At 41.4% G+C, this 19,626-nt stretch overlaps 2 protein-coding genes across 6 annotated transcripts; one reads left to right on the forward strand and one right to left on the reverse strand.

Moving 5' to 3' along the window:
- Positions 1-221: 221 nt before the first annotated feature.
- Positions 222-15,932, reverse strand: LOC122759940 (tetratricopeptide repeat protein 7A-like). The gene is made up of 13 exons (XM_044014949.1): positions 15,837-15,932; positions 13,741-13,927; positions 9,774-9,937; positions 8,885-9,053; positions 5,862-5,992; positions 5,629-5,753; positions 4,819-4,897; positions 4,350-4,519; positions 3,175-3,238; positions 2,865-3,002; positions 1,462-1,545; positions 550-654; positions 222-352 (listed from the first exon to the last, which is right to left on the reverse strand). Exons 1-13 carry the CDS (start codon positions 15,891-15,893, stop codon positions 260-262), a joined length of 1,566 nt encoding a protein of 521 aa, XP_043870884.1. The 5' UTR covers positions 15,894-15,932; the 3' UTR covers positions 222-259.
- Positions 15,933-16,372: 440 nt separating this feature from the next.
- On the forward strand, positions 16,373-19,620 carry LOC122759941 (multiple coagulation factor deficiency protein 2 homolog). Of its 5 annotated transcripts, none has more exons than XM_044014952.1 (4): positions 16,373-16,444; positions 17,467-17,679; positions 17,778-17,937; positions 18,399-19,620. In XM_044014952.1, the coding sequence occupies exons 2-4, from the start codon at positions 17,480-17,482 to the stop codon at positions 18,528-18,530; spliced, it is 492 nt and encodes a 163-aa protein (XP_043870887.1). In that variant the 5' UTR covers positions 16,373-16,444; positions 17,467-17,479; the 3' UTR covers positions 18,531-19,620. The 5 variants fall into 5 exon arrangements, with proteins under 5 accessions (XP_043870887.1, XP_043870886.1, XP_043870885.1 ...); XM_044014951.1 differs by having other exon boundaries at positions 16,376-16,444; positions 17,479-17,679; XM_044014950.1 differs by having other exon boundaries at positions 16,382-16,467.
- The last annotated feature ends 6 nt before the right edge of the window (positions 19,621-19,626 follow it).

Consider the following 19,626-nt stretch of genomic DNA (forward strand, 5'->3'; position numbering starts at 1 on the left):
ATATTGTTCTGGCATTTCTGTGATGGAGAACTCTATGACCTGAGAAAGGCTCCCACATTTCTCAGACCTAACCTTTCTCCACCAGACTCATAAGTGACTTGATGCATTTAATATGATGCATCTCATTGTGACTATAGATAGATAGATAGATAGATAGATAGATAGATAGATAGATAGATAGATTTCTGGACTGTCTGCATCACTTTTGTTTTGGTCTGACATGTTTGCTCAACTGTGATGACAAGTGGCGCTCAAGTATTTAATACTGGGCCTTACAATACGGGTGTTTTCTGTTGCGGTCTCTTGGACACACACACACCACACGTCTGCTCGATGGAACACCGGTGTCTCTCTAAACAGAGGAGTGAGCAAGAACAGACATTAACAACAGCTCCAACGTGTATCTCTGGGGAAATGTATTAGAACAAGGACGTTACTGTTCAGTTATTAATCCTTTGTATGTCCCAGGCCTGACCCGAAATGGCATGTGAGTGCATGTCATGGTTATTGCATATAACTTTATGTGTGTGTGTGTGTGTGTGTATTCACCCAGTGCAGCTGACCGATGCAAATTTTAGCAGCCAACAGGGGCAGGGATGGGTCCTCAGGTCTCATCCTAGCACACTCTTTAAATACAGACACAGCACCAACACCCTGAAAGACACACACACACACACAGAAAAACGTACACGTGAGACAAATTGTGACCACAAGCTATTATGTTATTATGCAAGTGTATCAAACGCACATCGACTGTCCTTACACAGCCTTAATAGACCCATTTAGACACAGAGACACTTAATACATGTAGGTCAATCATTAATGGACCATGTGCGCGCACACACACACACACACCCGCACACGCACACACTGGGCATGCCCCTAAATAGAAGTGGATATGACGACACTGAGGCGGCCCCTTCTCCTTCTAGGGCGCAGCCTATTTCTAGAGCTGTCCATTGATCTGCAGTGTCACTTCATCCTGAAACCCAGATTCATTTCATTGTCACACACACACACATACCGTATGCTCTCTTGCTCTCACATACCTGAGGAAGGGATTGAGGAACAGGAGAGGAGAAAGAGAGGGAGCTATTGCTTTGTCCCTCTCATGGAATTCCCATCATTCCATCAGCATTTACATTTATTTAGCAGCAATCTGATTAAATATGATTTCCCCTTAGTAGATTTTTGGTAGAATTTCTATGGGGTTGCTATGATGGGAACTTATAAATAGTTATTGGTAATTGCCAAAACCAGATTTGGGAAGTTCAACCATCCACCTTTACTGGCACATTCCAAATTTAAGACTTTGGTATGAATGCAATGCGTCGCATGCCTGGACACATGGGTGAGGAAGGAGCACCACAGTGCATGGCAGATGACGGATATCTCCTTTGGGTGTGGCGTAACGTGCTGTGTGAGGGTCTGTTGCTGGTATATAAGGAGAAATGAGCTCACCTTCCCGGCTGCCATGAGTGACAGGCCCAACTGGTGCCAGAGGTGAAACTCGTTGAATGAGAACTTCATGGCTCGCTCCAGACACTGCGGAAGAAGCACACACACACACACGCTGACATGCTAATATGTGTGAGGTTATGTAATGAAGTGTGTGTAGAACGTGTAAGCAGGGTTTTCAGTGAGGGGAAGCACTGAACTGAACAAACACTGCATGTTTACATTGTCCTCACACGAAGCCGGCAGGAAAGCAATTTTTAAATCGGGGTGATAATGTTTTCACTCGTTCCCTCAATCGTTCTTCTTTACAGAGCCACTGCTTCCACTCTCCTTCACTCTCGTCACCGCACACCACCCACTCTGCTGTGTTTCAGTGCATAATGATGTGATTGATGTGTGTGGATGAGCAGAGGATGACATGTGGCGCTGCTCATTCAGATGTTGTCAGTCATGCAAAACTGAGCTCAAACAGCAGAGCGGTCTGTCTGATATTATGAATAAATAAGGAGCGCTCAGGAGAAAGCCAAAGCGTGTGAGAATTAGTGACATTTAAGGGTCTGCACTAGGGCGGGGTTTTTGATACAGTTTCAATATCGATATCTGGACTGTGATATGAATTTTATTTATCAGTTTAATTACGGTATAGTTATAGGTTGTTTTCTTGCACTTAAACATGGAGCAACTTTCTGCTTTCATATGTATTCCGTGCACATAAGATCTTCCTGACATAACTTCATTCATCAAAGAAGCGACAGCCTCTCAACACACAACACAGACACGTATTGATCCCTCTCTCCCTTTGGGGAATGAGCCCCATCTCTGGTTGTAACTTGCACGCCTATTGATATGATACAGGTAATACAGAAGTTTGATACCCAGTCGATACTACAAAGGCATTGAAGTTTCCACACCTAGCGAACTCCTCCGCTCACCCCTACCTCACTATGTTTGCCAGGAAACTAAGGCAGCCTCTGTGTACCAGAAAGAAACACGGCTTGTTCTTTTGAGGCAGCCAAAGATAGCGAGGCCCTTACCTAAAGTAAAAGGCAACTGGAGCTTGAATTAGCATTTGGCTGATCTATGAATCAGTCAGATACGTGGACACACCAAATCGTGAGATGAAAAGGGTTGTAAAAGTGAATATAAAAGGAATTTGGAGCAAGATAAAGACAGAAAAATGGAGGAGGAAACAGACAATGCTGAAAAATGAGAAGAGACAAGAGGTAAAATGAGAGGAAAAAGAAAACCCATAATCCCCTCGCTCAAGGTGACAAGGACTTTAATTAAAATGTTTGTCAAAGGCAAATCTCTCATTAACAAATCTCATCAACCTCTCTGTCGCTCCCCTCCCCTCAGACCTTCATCACAATGTGTGTGTCTTGAAGTTTGTGTGTGTCCATGCACACCTCAGACAGCATGGCATACTGCCCCCTCCTGGCCAGGCCTATGGTGAGCAGATCATAGACAGAGGTGGCATCCTGCAGACTGGCCTGACGAGCCTCGGCCTGGTCAGGCAGACGACTGATCACCGCGTCCCCGCTGGCCTGGATGAAGAGAGAGAATGACTGAGTGAAGAGGACGGGGAGGCAGGAGGACGGGGACGAAGACTAAGGAAGGCAAAGGTGTTCTGCGGTTTCAATTGCCGAAATTCAATAAACCATTTGAAACAGTAGACAGCAAGAATGCAGCAGATTATTGTGTGTGTGTGTAGCTCACCATTGACTCTGTGATGAGCAGCAGCAACACAGCTTCCTCCACCACGTCCTGAGGACAGAAGCAACTGCCAGGACACAGGAAAGAGGAAATAAGAACAGGAAGTTCAACACCTACACACACACACACACACACAGCTTGTCTTGAGGTAGATTGCCAGGAGTGTCTAGTTTCTGTCTCACCTGTGGAGCTGTAACACTACACGGACCACCATGAGAGTATCACGATACAATACTATCTCAGATGTCTCTCTCACTCTCACTCACTCACACACACACACACACACTCGTCTCCATCCTCCTTTTACATGCCCCTCTTCCCTCTCAGGTCATCTCCACGTCCTAATCAAGGACACATTTACCAGACAGAGGTGGTAATTAATGACAAAAAACTGAAGTAAAAGACTTCCTTAGGACAAGTTCTCTCCTTCTAATCTTAGACATGGATTTAGATCTTCACTTATGATAGTGTGGGCAGGATTAGTCATGTGGCAGTGACTAAGTATGGCTCACAGGGCCTGAAAAACAAGCACAGGATCCCCGCAGAGTGAGAAATGCAGAGACAAGGCAACAAAATGATACAGATAACCAGTCTGGTCTTGTTCAGACTGTACAATGGATATTGATGCCCTCTGGTGCCATGAACCTGTCCTACAGATGGATGTTTGCCCTCACTGAAATCATGGCTTCCAGCGGGAACACAAGAAAAAACATTATTCTAGCGACTTCACAAAAAGGTGGCCTAACTAAATCCCAAGTTTACAAATGTTCAACCCTTTTTCTCTCTATTAAACTAACTTCTACTGCTGCCTCCAAAGGTAAGTTCAACATCCTGATTTACCTGAGTGACACACACTTAGAAAATGAGGGAACAAAATACTGTCTAATGAAGAGAGAAGTGTTCTTAAGATACTGTATCTCTAAATGGGTGCAGGTTTATTTAGGCAAGCTCTTTTTTAAGTGGTTGACATCTGTTTTCTTAAGTCTCTACTTAAACTTAAGTAAGTGTTGATGGAGCTTTTTGTTCACAGCTGATCTTCAAGTTGCAACTGATTAGAACATGTCAGGAAGTGAATGTGGGGAACTGCCTCATTGCATCCCAAAAAAAAGTTGGTTCTCAGCTGGAACCACGCAGACATTAAATCAGAAGAGTCAAACAGAAACAGGGAAAACACAAACCCCTCCATGCTGTATCGCTGTGGTGGTTTCACAGTGGGGTAGATGACGTCTTTGGAGGCAGCGGCTCCCTCTCTGTGGAGCCAGGCTGAGGGTGGGGGGCCGAGTGGGGGCCAGTAGCTGTCTTCACTCACTGAGCTCAGCAGCACCTCTGCTAACTTCCTTGCTGCAGCCTAGGATGAAACCATAATGCAATCATTCATTTAAATTCTGGCTCGACTGGCATGTTAATGAGCTCATAGTATACATATTAAATCACTTTTTATTATTTTTTTTTACCAAGTACCACCTGAGGAAATTGACCTCTCGAAGTGACACCATTATCACCAACGTTAAGATACAGTGGTGTAAATAAGCCTTCAGCACGATTTTTTTTAAAAATGCCCTGATGCTCATTTTTCCATCAGTGAGTGTTCAATGAGCGCTTAATAGCTAAGCTACTATTTGTATGAGACAGAGAGAGACAACTCACCTTCCTAAAGCTCTGAGACCCTCGTGACTCCACCACCCTGAGCACCCTACGGAGCTGGTGAGCACCCTGCGCAAGATGACTAACACACACACACACACAGTGGGAGTATATCAATACCATATTCAAGGTTTGGTGGATATAAGAGCAGATAGCACGGTTCCTACTGTGTACAACAGGGATGGACAAGGACTTTCTTACATACTAAGGGCCACATAAACAGTAAATCAGTGACTCTCGCGAGTTTAAAAATCATCACAGCCCCTTTTTACAACACAAACTACAGGATGGGACGTTTTCAGCAAAACAAAGAACATTATGGACTGTTTTGCACTAATATTGCATTAATATTTATTGAGGGTGGTAAAAACCTAATAATACATTTTAATAAATAATACAACACATCAAAAACGGTAAAAATGACCCCCCTTGTTAGCTCTAGACATCAAGGCCTGTTGAACTGCTTCTCAGATTTTCTAAATTCAAGAGCAACACTGACTCCTTGTGTTCAAATTTAAAAATGCATCTCTCTCCTGCACTGGTGCCATGTACAGTGAACCCCAAACTTTTATGGTGAGCCACTTTTGGAAGATGACAAAGCATCTTGTTATTCATATTTAGAATATTACTGTATTGTTATACAGTAGATACACTGTGTGCTTGGGTTACTGAAAACAAGTTTAATACGACTAAAAAAAGAATATCTGACTGTGTTTATGGATGTCGAAGATGGCATTTAATGATCACAATGTGTCTGTCACATTGAAGAATATGGTGAGGATTTTGTTACTGTTATCTGTTTTTAAGTCTCACCCCCTGTGCAGCAGACAAAGGTAAGCACTCTGTAACGCAGCCTGAAGAAAGTAGCCCAGGTCTATGTCCACAAGTGGAGGAAACAGACTGGCTTTGGCAGTCTTGGCATGGGGCGTCGTTACTGTCTGCAAAAAAACATGCAAAACAAGGTTTATAGTCAGCGCTTTCTTTCACTCCATTTAGGATTACACGACTCACATCTTTCTACGTGTTTTTTTTTTTTAAAAAGTCACCTTATCGAGCTCCTGCAGGAAAGACAGAGCAGCATCGCAGGCCCGGAGGTAACACGACAGACTCTCCTCCTCCCTTTCTAAGAGACGAATCCGCGACACAGCAGAAACTGTCTGGTGGTCCAGAGACAGACCTGAAACACACAGATGTCGTCAACACCACCTGCTAACACCAGAAAACGTGTACTATTTAATACCATTAAATGATTCTACTTGTTTACGACTTTTATAGATAGATGGATAGATAGATAGATGGATAGTTTTTATTTCAAACACGTGCAACCTTTACAATGACAACACAAAAATGTACATCTCGTCACATGTTTGAAAAGGAGTAGGCAGAAGAGTAAACTTATATATACCCACTGTACCTTTACTCACCAAATATTGATTACTATTTATTTTATACAATTTTCTTAATGTCCTGGATTAAACTTCTTCATCCTTATATTTAAATATTTAATATCTGTTCCATAATTTGAACCCACGAGATTGAAACACACATACTTTTTAAAGTTGCCCTGGCAATTTTCTCAACCGATGTTCTGTCAAAGCATAAACAAAAAAAACAACCAAAAAACATACTGAACCATCGTTTACATTTATAGCAAAACCTCGCGTGGTGTTTGAAACACCATGTATTGCTCTGTGATGCCATTTTATAATGTTAACAGAAGACGCACTGTGTTTACTCAGTGAAAATGTTATTTTGAAAGTCATGTGGTGTGTATGACACTCACTGACGCTTCAACACAAATGAAGTGAAGACAAAGGTAAATAAAGGTACTTGAAAAAGACACATAACAGTCACCGAGCTTCATGGAACTGCACCAATACATCATCACTAAGCTGCTGGGCCAAATTAACTTACTCTTGTCATTACCATATTAAACTGATACACTGACTGCACAGTGTAATGGTGATGGAAAAAACAACAGCGTTTATACTGGTCCCTTTAAGCTTTGCTTTTTCTCTCTTATTTTATGTCAGTTTTGCAGAAAAATGGTGATTTGATTCACAACACAAAGGAAGTGCATTATATTCTGTTTACAAAACAATGACCCCCCACTACAACTATGGTGTTTTTCATGCAGGAGTGCTTATTATGACACAACACAACATAACACTGACACTTGATAAAGAAGCACCTGCATAAGACTAAGAATGGTTGCGGATAAGAATGACATCGTGAAGGTAGACTGACATGGTCAAGATCATTGTTATTGCGGTGCGTGTGCAGCAATGTCCCCAACATCTCTTTATTTATCATAAGTGTGACATTATTCTACATTAATTTAATAGCATACAGAGGAAACAGTGAATGCTGCTCTCATGTCTGTACCCATTGGTACAAATAAACAGATGGAAGAGGAACTTTTCTAGACCGGTGTCTGTGATGGACAGCAGCCTCGGGCCAGATGCCAGTTCTAATTGAATAAGCAGAAAGCTGCCGAGAGACAAGACATCATAGACCAAATATTGCCACAACAATATGCAATACACACAATATGCAAAAAAAACAAAACATGGGAATGAGCAGTGTAACCCCCACAGGACCTGCTCCATTTCCTCATGAGAGTCGTCAAACAATCCACAGTAAATATTATCAAGTGGGTTTGAAAACAATCAAAGGGGAATCCAAAGCTGACAGTTATGATCATAAAATCATCCTCAGTTTAATGAGCATGAGCTCATGTCCGATTATCAGGAAATGGGGAGTGTAATGACATGATGATAATGATGTGCATAACAAGATTCTCCAGAGCTCCAAGGAAAACAGGCTATGCAATGTGCTTTGACTTTTGACTTTCACCACTCTCCATTAAGACAGAAATACTCAAGATGCTATCTGACAAGAAAACGTAACCCCAAAATAATCTGATTCAGCTTGTGTTTGTGTGACTGAATCACAGGTTGTACTGTGCGACTCACAATCAGCATCTGTACAAAGATCTGTTTTACACACACAAGTTGCTGTAAATCTGTTTACTGGACTTTATGTTGTTACTCCACACTGAATGTGTCCAGTGGGAACCCCACCAATAGGAAAAATGGCTAAAGAGAAAACACAATGGCTTTTTTTTGGTCGTTCACAACGATGGGCTCATTTTCACATGTCATCCACGAGCTGAGGTTACATTTGAGTACAGTGGGAGGTTAATGACACAACTCTCTGTCTCATAAAGCTGATGGTTTCCAGCTGCATTACATTTGTTTCCACAGAATTTCATCTGTCAACCCCCACCATGTCCAAACTCCAAACAAGGTCATACCGATTTTAGGATTGTAATGACTCCTCACAGATGGGATTAGGAATGGAGTAATGAATGGAGTCGTGAAAGGAGTCATTCAGTCTTGCTTGTAGTGTTTTTCAGGGAAACATGCCAATCGTCAGTGATACCTCTGCTTATAAAGAAAAGGCCCAGGGTGACAGGTAAGAGATCTGCTGTAATGTATGTTAATTATACGCATGGGTCACAGTTTTCTGTGAAGAACCGCACATTTCCCGTTGTTTATAAATCCCAAGCTTTGCGTAGATAGAGGCGTATGCCTTCTTTTGTGCATACGCAAACTTTCAGGCCCATTTTAACCATTCACTGTATTACCATTTGACAGAACATCAACAACAGCAAAAGATACCAAGATATAATAAAAATGAAAGGACTGTAAATTAGCTCATTTTCGTAGTGTGTACATCGCCAAAATGGATGCCAAAATTCCAAATGGCCGACTTCCTTTTGAGCTGATGCCATGGTTACCATCTTCCCACCAAGTTTCCCACCAAGGAATTCGGTGGACTTCAATTTTGGCTCTGTTTTCACCTTAGGGGGCATTATAGAGCCCTTGGGCAACGCACAAGTCCGGGCACTATGCCAATATCACATTTTCACCAAGTTTCAAGAGTTGTTATGCACGCTAATTCCCTCAAAAATGACCACAAAGCCACAGATTTATTAATAATCTGAAGGAGCACAAATTCATGCTCGGGCCCTAACAAAACAAGGGACTCTCTAGGCCTCAGTTACCTTTAATGACAAACGCCTCAGCCAGCAGTCGCAGGTGATATGTGGGCTGGTCATCCAGTGTCAGCTCCTCCAGGCCCACCCTGGCACACATTCCCTGAGCGTCCCAGTAGCGGCCTTGCACATAATGCACTTTGGCCATCAACAGCAGAGCCTCATTCAAGTACCGCGGCTGGAAGACAAAACAGGATAAATGGTTAGCAGCAGCTGGGGAACACAAAGGTGTACGTTCTGTGTCATAACACACTATCATGTCATATTACAGTAATGGTGCGAGCTCAATGGAGGCAGAGAGGTCTGACACACATAGAAAGATGAAAACAAGAAGATGGGAGACAAGATTGTAGACAGGTATGCATGACAAGCAGGTACAGGCAAACACGTAGCAAAAAGTAAGAAGCTGACATGAAAGAAGGTGATAGGTAGGCTAAGAAAAGTGGAAAAAACAAGCAGGCCATTGAACACTGATCAGGGACAAAGAGAAACAGATCACAGGGCTGAGGATAAGTGGAACTAAGTGTGTAGAAGAGTGAAGCGGGCAGGTGAATGAAGATTGAGAGGAAAGTCTAGTGGAGCCAGTGAGCGACAGGAGAAAAGAAGCAGGGCCTGGGAGGAGTGTGAAGACACTGGAGATGAGGTGAGTTTGTTAAGTAAAACTGGACTATATAAAAAATGGATGCACTCCAAATATTCAAGACATCAAACTCGCACAATTTGACTTATGCTACATGCTCCTGTTGGACAGTACCAGCAGTCAATCACACCGATGTCCACTCATACGTGCCGTCCTTTATCATCTCTAAATAGAGCCTAATTAACAAAATTAACATCATGTGCTTATGAAGAAGACCTGAAACTATTACGGTCTTTGAGTAACACAGAGTAGACTGACTGTGAGGCGGCCTCGGCTCAGGATGGTGTTGAGGTGACCTTTGGCCCTGCTCAGCCTGGGCTGGGTTTCTTCCCTCAAAGGTGTGGCGCGCCGCAATAGGTCCATGTTGTCTTGCAGGCACTCCTCCAGCAGCGCCTCGGCCGTCAGCAGGGTCCCGTAATCATCTGGGGGTGAGATTTGAAAAGTCGAAAGCGAGCAAATGCTATTGGCACAGGTCTGAGTTCAGGGTCACGGGGTCATTTGTTTCTGGAGCCAAAGCAAACCTCGCTCAGTCCATCAAAAGCAACATTTCCCACCGACTCTGGGAGAACAGTTGAACTACGCTATGGTCAGTTAAAAGGCTACATTTTCCATGTCTCACATAGTTTCCTGAAATAACTTGAACATTGTAATCACATGATAAGCACATGCACCTTCACTGGATCATGTTATCAAAGTTTACTCTAATGATAAACTAACCCGTCCTACTGCGACAGTGTCTTACTCTCAGTGTCAAACTTTCTTTTAGGCGTTTCATTTTGTGTAAACATTTTGTGAAATGAAGGACATTTTGGTCGGTCTTCATGTTCTGTCACACCTTAGTTGGGCTGTTTATTGGTTAAGGGTTTGAGTGTGTGTGTGTGTTCTTATGATTTGTTGCCTCTTTAGGTCCTTTCCTAGTATAAAAAGGACCAGTTGCCTTTCTGGAGACCACCAACTCTGGTGTGTGTGTGATGTGAGCTGTGTTTACACTCTGATATACTTGACATATTTGCCAGTAGGTTTTATCAGCACAGCCTTATCCCCCCACCAGAGCTTTTGAATGAATTCAAACAAGTTGAAGGTCAGACTTTGGTTGGACAGTTGAAGTTAAAGCAATAGTATTTCACCTTTGTTGAAGCAGCAAACACAACGATTTTCGGTTGAATGTGTGAGCAGTGCGTCTGTGTCCCAGAATCCCTTGCTTTTCTTTAAGATGTGCGTGGTTCACAGCACAATAAACACTGAGAAGTATATATGACCACCGCTTCCAGCTATCTACATATGAATGAATATGTCACAAACATGACTCTTTCAAAGTAAGAGCACTCCAACAGAACCAGCGAATGTACAGCCTCATACTGTAGAGTCCTGGCATTTAGTTGAGTATTGAACAGTTGACCCTTGACCCTCGGTACTCTTGAATTTGCTGGTTCTGGTTCGGGCAGTGTGAATCACTCACTATTACTGTTGCTCTGGTGGCTATTGAAAAAGACAAGGAGATAATTACATGCAAACACGGCGGTAAACACTTTGCTAATGTTTAATAATCCTGTGTATTTTGATGAGAAACACAGATTGTGAGCAGAATGTTATGTTTTGTTTTTATTTGTTTTGGAAGAAAACTAAATACCCACGCCAAAACAAATACTCCAATCAGCCACTTTGATTTTTAATTGTTGAAAACAATTAAACATGACCCATCGTTCCTTAGACGGTAGCTAGGAATGATTTCAGAGTCATTTGCATGAGCTACCTTCCACTTCTCTCTGTTTACTCTGCAAGCCTGATTTACACCAATGTATTACTAATATTACCACAAACCAGCTATGCTATCCAAAGCCAAATAAGAAACAAGTGACCTTAAAACACAGTCACATTCACCTGTTGAACTGCTTGTTAATGCAAATACTATCTAATCATCCAGTCACATGGCAGCAACTCAGTGCATCTAAAGAAGAAAGGTGATTGGTTGTTGGTGCCAGATATGCAGGGTCTGAATATTTCATAAACTGCTGATCTACTGGGAATTTTTTATGAAAAACCATCACTGAGATTTACAAAGAATGGTCAGGAAAATAAAGAGAAAATATCCAATAAACTGCAGTTCTCTGGGCAAAGAGGTCAGCGGAGGATGGCAGACTGGTTTCAGATTATAGAAATGCAACACAGCTGTGACTCAAAAAGGAGTCATTACAACAAACAACAATTCCCGCAGCCAAGTCAAGGAGAAATTCTGCATTTTTAGCTCTGATCGACTGCTGCCTTGTTTGGTAGGTTTATTGTTGACTACATACAACCACAATAATAATACTAATAATATATTATTGAAGCTTCAGTTCTAGAGGCTTATGAACACAACAAAAAGGACAAAGGCTCCTCATACCCTTGCATTTGAGTCACTGGCACCGTGCTTCTGAGATCATGACTGGGCGATTAGATCCACATCATCTTCCTTCCTAGCACTCAATATTGCCTTAATACTGCACGTTACAGTCTGCTTATGCCGAGTTATCCTGAGGTGTACCTCCCTCCTTTATCACTCTCCTGAACGAGCCTGCCAGATGAGCAGGCACCATGTTGATTTAACACATGGGTGCATGTGCAGGCAGGGAGAAAGTGCCGCTCTGCACTATCAGTCAATTAAGGGCCCCCGATCGCCGCAGACGTGCAGTCACATCGCCTGGAAATATATTTACTTTACTAAGGTGAGAGGTGGCGGCAGACACATCAGTGACTTTTATGAAGCACAGGATGATGAGTGTGTTTGCGTTTCTTTGAGCATGAGCGCTGCATGGAATGACTTTGAGGGTAAAAAAAGCAGCCAGTGGATTGTTCACTGGAAAGTCTTGTTTCACATGGGAAACAGCAGGGGGTTCGGCCTATAGGGCTATACATACAATAGGCCTACATGTACTGTATATAGCATTGATCATGCACACAGTCTTTTATTGTGTACTGTAAACATCCAGCCACTGACATTTCACTCTTGGAGACATCTGGCAACCTCTCTGTGACCCTGCTCTAACACAATTATACACATGTAACAAACTCTTAATTATTGTTGTTGTTGGTTGTTGTTTTTGGGACTATCCCGCTTATTTTATCAGCAACATTTTAAAGTTCACAGACTACTGCGAGCCAATTCACAATATAAATATGGACAAGGGCAAATATGTACATATTTCTCGCTGTTTTACTCTCATTTCTGTCTCACAGAAACAATAGTTTTATGGAAACTCTTTTTAAATCTGTTGATAAATGTATTTGCATTGTTTCAGTGCTCGACCTTTATCAGGCAAAAATGTGTCACCGAAACCTTTGAAACGAATGAATCAATGCAAGTTAGACAGTTTGTTTCCTGTTTCTAACAGTGAAAAGGAAGGAAAGGATCAAAACAAAACAAAAATACTGTAAACGGGAGCTCTAACATGTACAGGTCTTTTCCTTCCTTTTAATTTCTGTGAAGATTCTTGATTTATTCATCTCATATTTATCTAAATGTTTTTACCCAATGTGCATGTCCTTTTTCTGTTCCTGCCATTTCTGTAAAACCTAATATTACTCTCAATGTGAAGGTAAAAACTAGGGCTGAACAATGAATCAACATGTTATCAAAATTGAAATTCCAAAATTGCAGGAGGTGTAATATTTGTTAAAGCCAAAATGTGTGTGAAAATATCATTTTTGCTGAATTATTGTCTTGAGCCAGAAACATCATATTCTACAGATTGTAGAATAATGATGTCAAATTGACCATAAAAAATCCGGCTAATTTATTTGGCCAAAAAAAAAAAAGTTGAGAATAGTTGAGGAAACCTGTATGAACAGTAACCCAGTCTATGTAGCTGTGAGTCCAAAGTCCAGCTTGCACTGTACTGTCCCTCTTGTCCACCCTTGATAGGAATAAACATAGTCTAGATAAGTACACATATCAATTGTAAACAGGTAGAGTGTGAGAGACACCGTAAATCCTCATTTCTCATAATGAAGTGAATGAAAAGGCATTTCTGTAGCCATTGATTTTTATGTTCACTTCCTGAAGTGAAATAACTTCACTCCAACAACTTTTGACAGAATCCTTCAAACAACCTGCACGTTCTCAAACATGACTTCTTTCCTTTAGTGAGTGGTGACTTCTGCAGTTTGAACCGCAAACACCTGAACGTTAGAAACCCCCCGACCTCAACTTCACTCCTGCGGGTGTGTGGACGAACCACTTGCTCACCGTCTTCGTGGAACCTCGCAGCCTGCATCTGCTCGATGATCATCGGCATCTTGTCCCACTGGCACTCGGCCCGGCAGCGCTCCAGCTCCGTTTCCAGCCGGATCTGGGTGAAGGAGACCCGGGATGCCATCGCCGCTCTGTCCCGGTGGTGACTGAACTCCCCGGACACGATGGGAGTAACTGCAAACTGAGGAGGGAAATAAACGTGCGTTTGAGTGCGGGAGGATGGAGGGAGGGAGGGAGGAGGGAGGGAAGGAGCGTTACAGGAGGTCAGGGCGAACAGAAAGGTAGGACTGTCAATAATTATGACTATTTTAATAATCGATTTTTCTCCAATTAATGATTTAGTGGTGTCAACTCGACGAATATTGTGTAATCAGTATTTCCTAATCCGAATGTTTTGTTGTTTTTGTTTTGTTATTCTCTTAAGTGAGCAGTGAAAAGCACTATTATTATTATTATTATTATTATTATTGATATTATGTTATTGTTATTATTTTACTTTTACTGTGAGAATAGGTGTTAAAGTATTGTTCACTGTTACCCTTTATATTAGGGGTTGCCAGGTCTGTGTTTTTTCACAGTATTGTATATATACTTTTTGACTTTTCTTTGAGTATTTTGCCTCTTTAGCAGACACGAGACAGGATATAAACAACTCATACTGAAGATTGTAAAAAGTTCAAGAAGTTATTTTTGCTGTAAAGCATCAGAATCAATCAGCCCTCAACAAGATAAACAGGTATGCACAATTCTGCTAATCGTCCCATAGGCCCTGTCCAGATTTGTACATTAACAAGAACATGTGCCACAACACAGAAATAAACTGATAACATTGGAATTCAAATATGTTGTCCCTATTATTAATAAACAATCATGATATCATGGGGTTCTGTCTCGGTTCTCCAGTTTCCTCTCCCAAAAACATGCAGATTAGACTCTGGACACTCTAAATTGACTGTAGGTGTGAGTGTGAGTGTGAGAGTGAAAGGTTTTTCGTCTCTCTGTGTTTGGATGGACTGGTGACCTGTCCAAGGTGTGACCCCCATCTTTAGCTGTTTTCCACTGGGATTAGCACCAGCCTTATCCCTCATGTGAGTATAGATGGGTGGATTTTTATAGTTCAGTCTGAGGCACACACTGTGATACCTCCAAGGCCCACCAGAAGGTCACGTCCCACACTTTGGAAAGCACTAGAGTACTTAATGCTGTACTTTATTCACAACCACATCTTGCTTTCTTTTCCTACTTGGATTATTCAAATAGTAACGTAATATAATGTTTCTAAGCAGGACAGAGAAAACCAAAAACTAACATTTTAGTTTACTTTGTATGTCAGTGAATTGTCACACAATCAAAGAACTACTAACACATGGTGTTAAAATACAAGGTAGGACCTTGGTTAAATAGCTGTAAGGGGTAAACTGCTTTTACTTCTATTTGTGTTGTCTTTGTAGACATACCATATTTGTTAATGATAACAATGTTTGGTCTTGGACTGACTTAATTACCACCAGACTGTTTTTTTTTGTTTTGTATTTGTATTTGTCCACATTGTCTTACAGCAGCCACTAGAGGTTTCTCTGTGTAATAATATGATTTATAGCTGTCTAAAAGAAGACTCTCATCCCTATTCCATTCCACTAACTCTTTAACTGGATTAGGTGGGCCTTAAGTATTAGCAGCCAAAGACTGCTGGAGGTGTGCAACCAAGCTGTTATGCACGATATTCCATATATGGTGCTGCTGTCTAGTATTCGTTTAGTAGATGTGCTCAGTGGATTGAAAAAACAACATTTGTAACTGCCTGGCTTGCTCTGATCTGTGTTCAGCAGAATTGGCAGGTCAAACTTGTGGCTCAGTGACAAAACATGACATTTGTCATTCGGCACTGTATGAAGCCCTAGGTTGTACAAAGACAATTCAAATGAACGCTCTTTAATGTACAGGAAGTGATGGGGAAAGGGAGAATTAACAAAACAACACCACTAAACTATTTCTATGAACCATAGGCCAAAATACACACTCACTACTTTGAGATTTGTTTGGATTTTACTGCAAGTCTATAACAACTACTGCGTGACACCAAATATAACCTCGAGCCTCCGTAACAGAGATTTAGGAGCGTCATTTTCTCTCTGGAAACTTGACATTTGACACACGTCGATATTTCCGTCTGTCCACCACCAGCATACAGTATGAGTGTAATGTTGCTGTTGCTGCTGCTGATCGCACGCCCCCTGCTGACGTAACATGGAATGCTTTTTCTCTCTCAAGATAGATCACGACCATGTGGTATAACGTGTACTGTATGTACATGTAATGTATTTTCTAAATGATTCAGTTTTTGCAGTTCATGGTTCGTAACAACGAGTGTAAATTCCTTCTGTAACCACCCCTGGGTTAGCTGAGCGCGTGGCATCGTTACACAATATCGTAACGTTTGCTAAGTCTACTTTGGTTGGTTGCAATGTTATCGATGAAATCATAAATTCGTTTATTTCTACTTCCGGAAATGTCTGGTGGCGTGGAGACGGCTCAGAGAACTATCTCGCTTCGTCTCCTGACTCTCTGATTATATTAACCAATCACATTGAGCTGTCGTGTCCAACAGGGGCTACGGCAAGCGGCGTGGCTCTTACAAGCAAGTTGTGACTCAGAGCACTTCTGTTCCAAACAATAACTGTCCACTACACGGAGCCAGGTGAGGAAACGCATTACGTGTATGTAGGTGTCACACTTTGTATTTATTTTCTAACTAATATTTGACAGCTAGTGGTCGCTTGTCTTTACGAAGCTTGTTTGAAAGCACATTTTAGCACAGCTTCTTAGCTAACGCGAATGCTTTAGTTATAGGTTTTTAACAGAAATGTCACAGGAGGCTAAAGCTAATATTTACACAAACGGTTTACCGTTAACTTAGCGACATTTCTGCCTCTGGTACTTTTACGATTATGTTTACAATTGTATGTACATGTATAGTTTTGTATATAAAGGTTAGATATGTACATTTTATTTTACCAGGCAATACATTTAGAAATGAATTCTTATTTAAAATGTTGGCATGGCAAGTGTCAGTAACACACATGGAAAGTGTCATAAAGAGCAGCTGTTTGTTTTGGGGTTTTTTGTCTTTGTTTTAAAAAAGGCCATTAAAAGCAGAGACAGAGACAAGTTCCAGTCATTTAATGCAGCAAATGAAAAGGACAGGTGTCCAAAGCAAGACTTTGTTTTGGGGTTGTGTATTTAACATCAAATACAGGCTGTAACTTAGAGTTAACAACAATTAATTGCTAATAGTTAATTAGTTAACACTTCGATTAAACATTTAATCTATTATAATGTTGAGAAAATAAAGGAAAAAATAAAGAAAAGAAGAAATAGATGGTTCATAATTTGTAAAGTGTAACACATGTTACACTGTGCGCTGGTCTTTTAGCTCCACCTGTCTGTCTGTCTTTTTGTCTGTCTATCTGTCTTGTCGTTGTCTGTCTTTTATCCGCCCTCTAAATGAATTTCCTATGGGAGAAAAATTGCAGAAAGAGTTAAATATTTTAAAAATTATTTAAAAAACCCCACAAACAATTAAATAATATAATACAATATCCTGCCATTGTTGTTTTCGTATATGAATTATTGAAATCTGCTGAAAATGTCAGAGGAGAACTGGAACTTCCTATTTTTCATCTTCGATCTATCTCGTCTGTCTGTCTCTCAATTCTGTTGGCCTTTGTGCAGAATGAGTTGCAGAAGATCTGGTGTGCAGATCTGGGGGAGTCTGATCCTCCTCGTGTCCTGTTGTCTGCTCGGTGTTTCGTCTCATTCTGATCACCAGCAGCAGCAGCAGCAGCAGCAGCCGCCGCCACCCATCGTGGAGGGCGCAGCACACATAAGCCATGGTCATGGCCGCCTAGATAAAAACATGGTCCAGGACAAAGAGTGAGTGACTTTCCCTCATTAAAATAGGTTAAACAAACCGTGAACACAGTCAGCAACGTTCAAACTCTGTCTTGTGCCTTTTGACGTTTGTCCGCCAGTCACATCATGGAGCATCTGGACGGAGTGATAGACAAACCAGAGAAGGACATGACACCCCAGGAGCTTCAGCTGCATTATTTCAAAATGCACGATTATGATGGAAACAACCTCTTGGACGGGCTGGAACTTGCCACAGCGATCACACATGTGCACAGAGAGGTAGGTGTATTTACTGTTTGTGAACATTAAGCCTATTTACCATAAATACTGACACTTCATCATTATGTTTCAGAGGCTAATCTAGCGCCAAACCAGCTGAAACTGATTGTTGCCTAATATCGAAACAGGAAGCGCAAACGTTGTACTATATCTACAGAACTTGTACTATAACTTAAGCAAAATATGTTTACCAAGCTCTAACATGTGCAGGTTTTCTCATTCTTTATCCTTGTGATTATTTTAGTTTTTATTTAGTCAACATATTCAGAACAGCTCAAAGCCCAAAGATAAAATCAGTGATAATTATATGCAATTATCCCCAACATTTTTACTGCTTATCAAAGCTTATCAGTTTAATAAAATATAAATATTGTATCTGTCCTGATGAATACCATTTTTTTGTTACCACATGGTTGCTCTTGTTGTGACATCTGCGCTTTCTATCTTCCGTTCTTCTTCAGGAGAGAGGAGAGGAGAGCCAGCCAATGAAGGAGGAGGACCTTATTTCTCTCATCGACGATGTTCTGAGGGACGATGACAAAAACAATGACGGTTATATAGATTATGCAGAGTTTGCCAAATCACTGGAATAGAGTGTCATGACATTTATGTCCACAACAACTGCAAGGGATCTGCAGAGATGAGTGGAGTCGTTAGTGGACGTACAAGGAGCCAAACTGTGAAGCCGCATTACATAGAGGAATCTTTTTCATTCACAGTCAATCAGGATTTCAGTCAGTCAGTTTTTTTGTTCTGTTAAGGTTTGTCGTAGTCCTTTTTTTATTTCAAACTGCAGCAGTAGATTGGGTTATACCAGCCTTTCAGCAAAGAAACAGTTGGAACACCTTTAATTAATCTCCATTATGCTTACAAATTAGTCTAAAAGGGCTAATTCACTCAGTTATAATGTCAGTTCTATTTGGTTTATAGATTTTCTGGTTCTTTGATTCTTGTCAGTGACCTGATGCAGTAAGGTTCAAAATTCCCTTTAAAGACTATTGTGTAACATTCAGCTGCTTATAAGAACTGTTCAGAATCACATGTGGACTACACAGTGTTGCCCACACATTGCAGCACCCTTTCTGCGATGAAACGACAGCAGAAAAGCCATTAAAACTAAATTTAGGGTGAACTCAGTGTTTATATGAACAGTGTCTTTTTTTTTTAGTGGTGCTACACTTTAAATTGGACAAGTTTCCATTTCAGACTGTGGCTCGTAAAAAATGTTGGGACCAAATGATTCGGCCTGGGATTTCATTACCTTTGCTCTTTGTGAGGAGGATGAGATATACAGGTCGTTCTCGTGTGAACAGAAAGTGACCTTGCTCAGATGTATTGTCTGTGATGTCGTGTAGAGTAGAAAACCTTGTTGAAGTTATGAGGTGGAGACGAAGAACAACAAAATAGTGTTACCGGAGGAACGGTGTGGCACCTCGTCACATCACCACCTCACGTTTCCTCTCGAGGTAACTCCCGCAGTAATCTTCAGTCTCCGTTTCCTTTCCCTATATTCTGTCAGCTCAGCAGATCCTCCCCATTAATCTGTGAATGTAAATCAGTATGGTGCTGTGCTGTGCTGATTCTTTATCACTGGATAAGCTAGACATAAAGCACACTGGCTGATGCTGCTGCCACTGCAGCGTCACAGTTTTGTAGGAAAGCATTTGTATACTGCTCCTCCATTAGTTG

The sequence above is a fragment of the Solea senegalensis genome, unplaced genomic scaffold, assembly GCF_019176455.1.
Source record: "Solea senegalensis isolate Sse05_10M unplaced genomic scaffold, IFAPA_SoseM_1 scf7180000012691, whole genome shotgun sequence".
In the NCBI taxonomy this organism is placed as follows: Eukaryota; Metazoa; Chordata; class Actinopteri; order Pleuronectiformes; family Soleidae; genus Solea; species Solea senegalensis.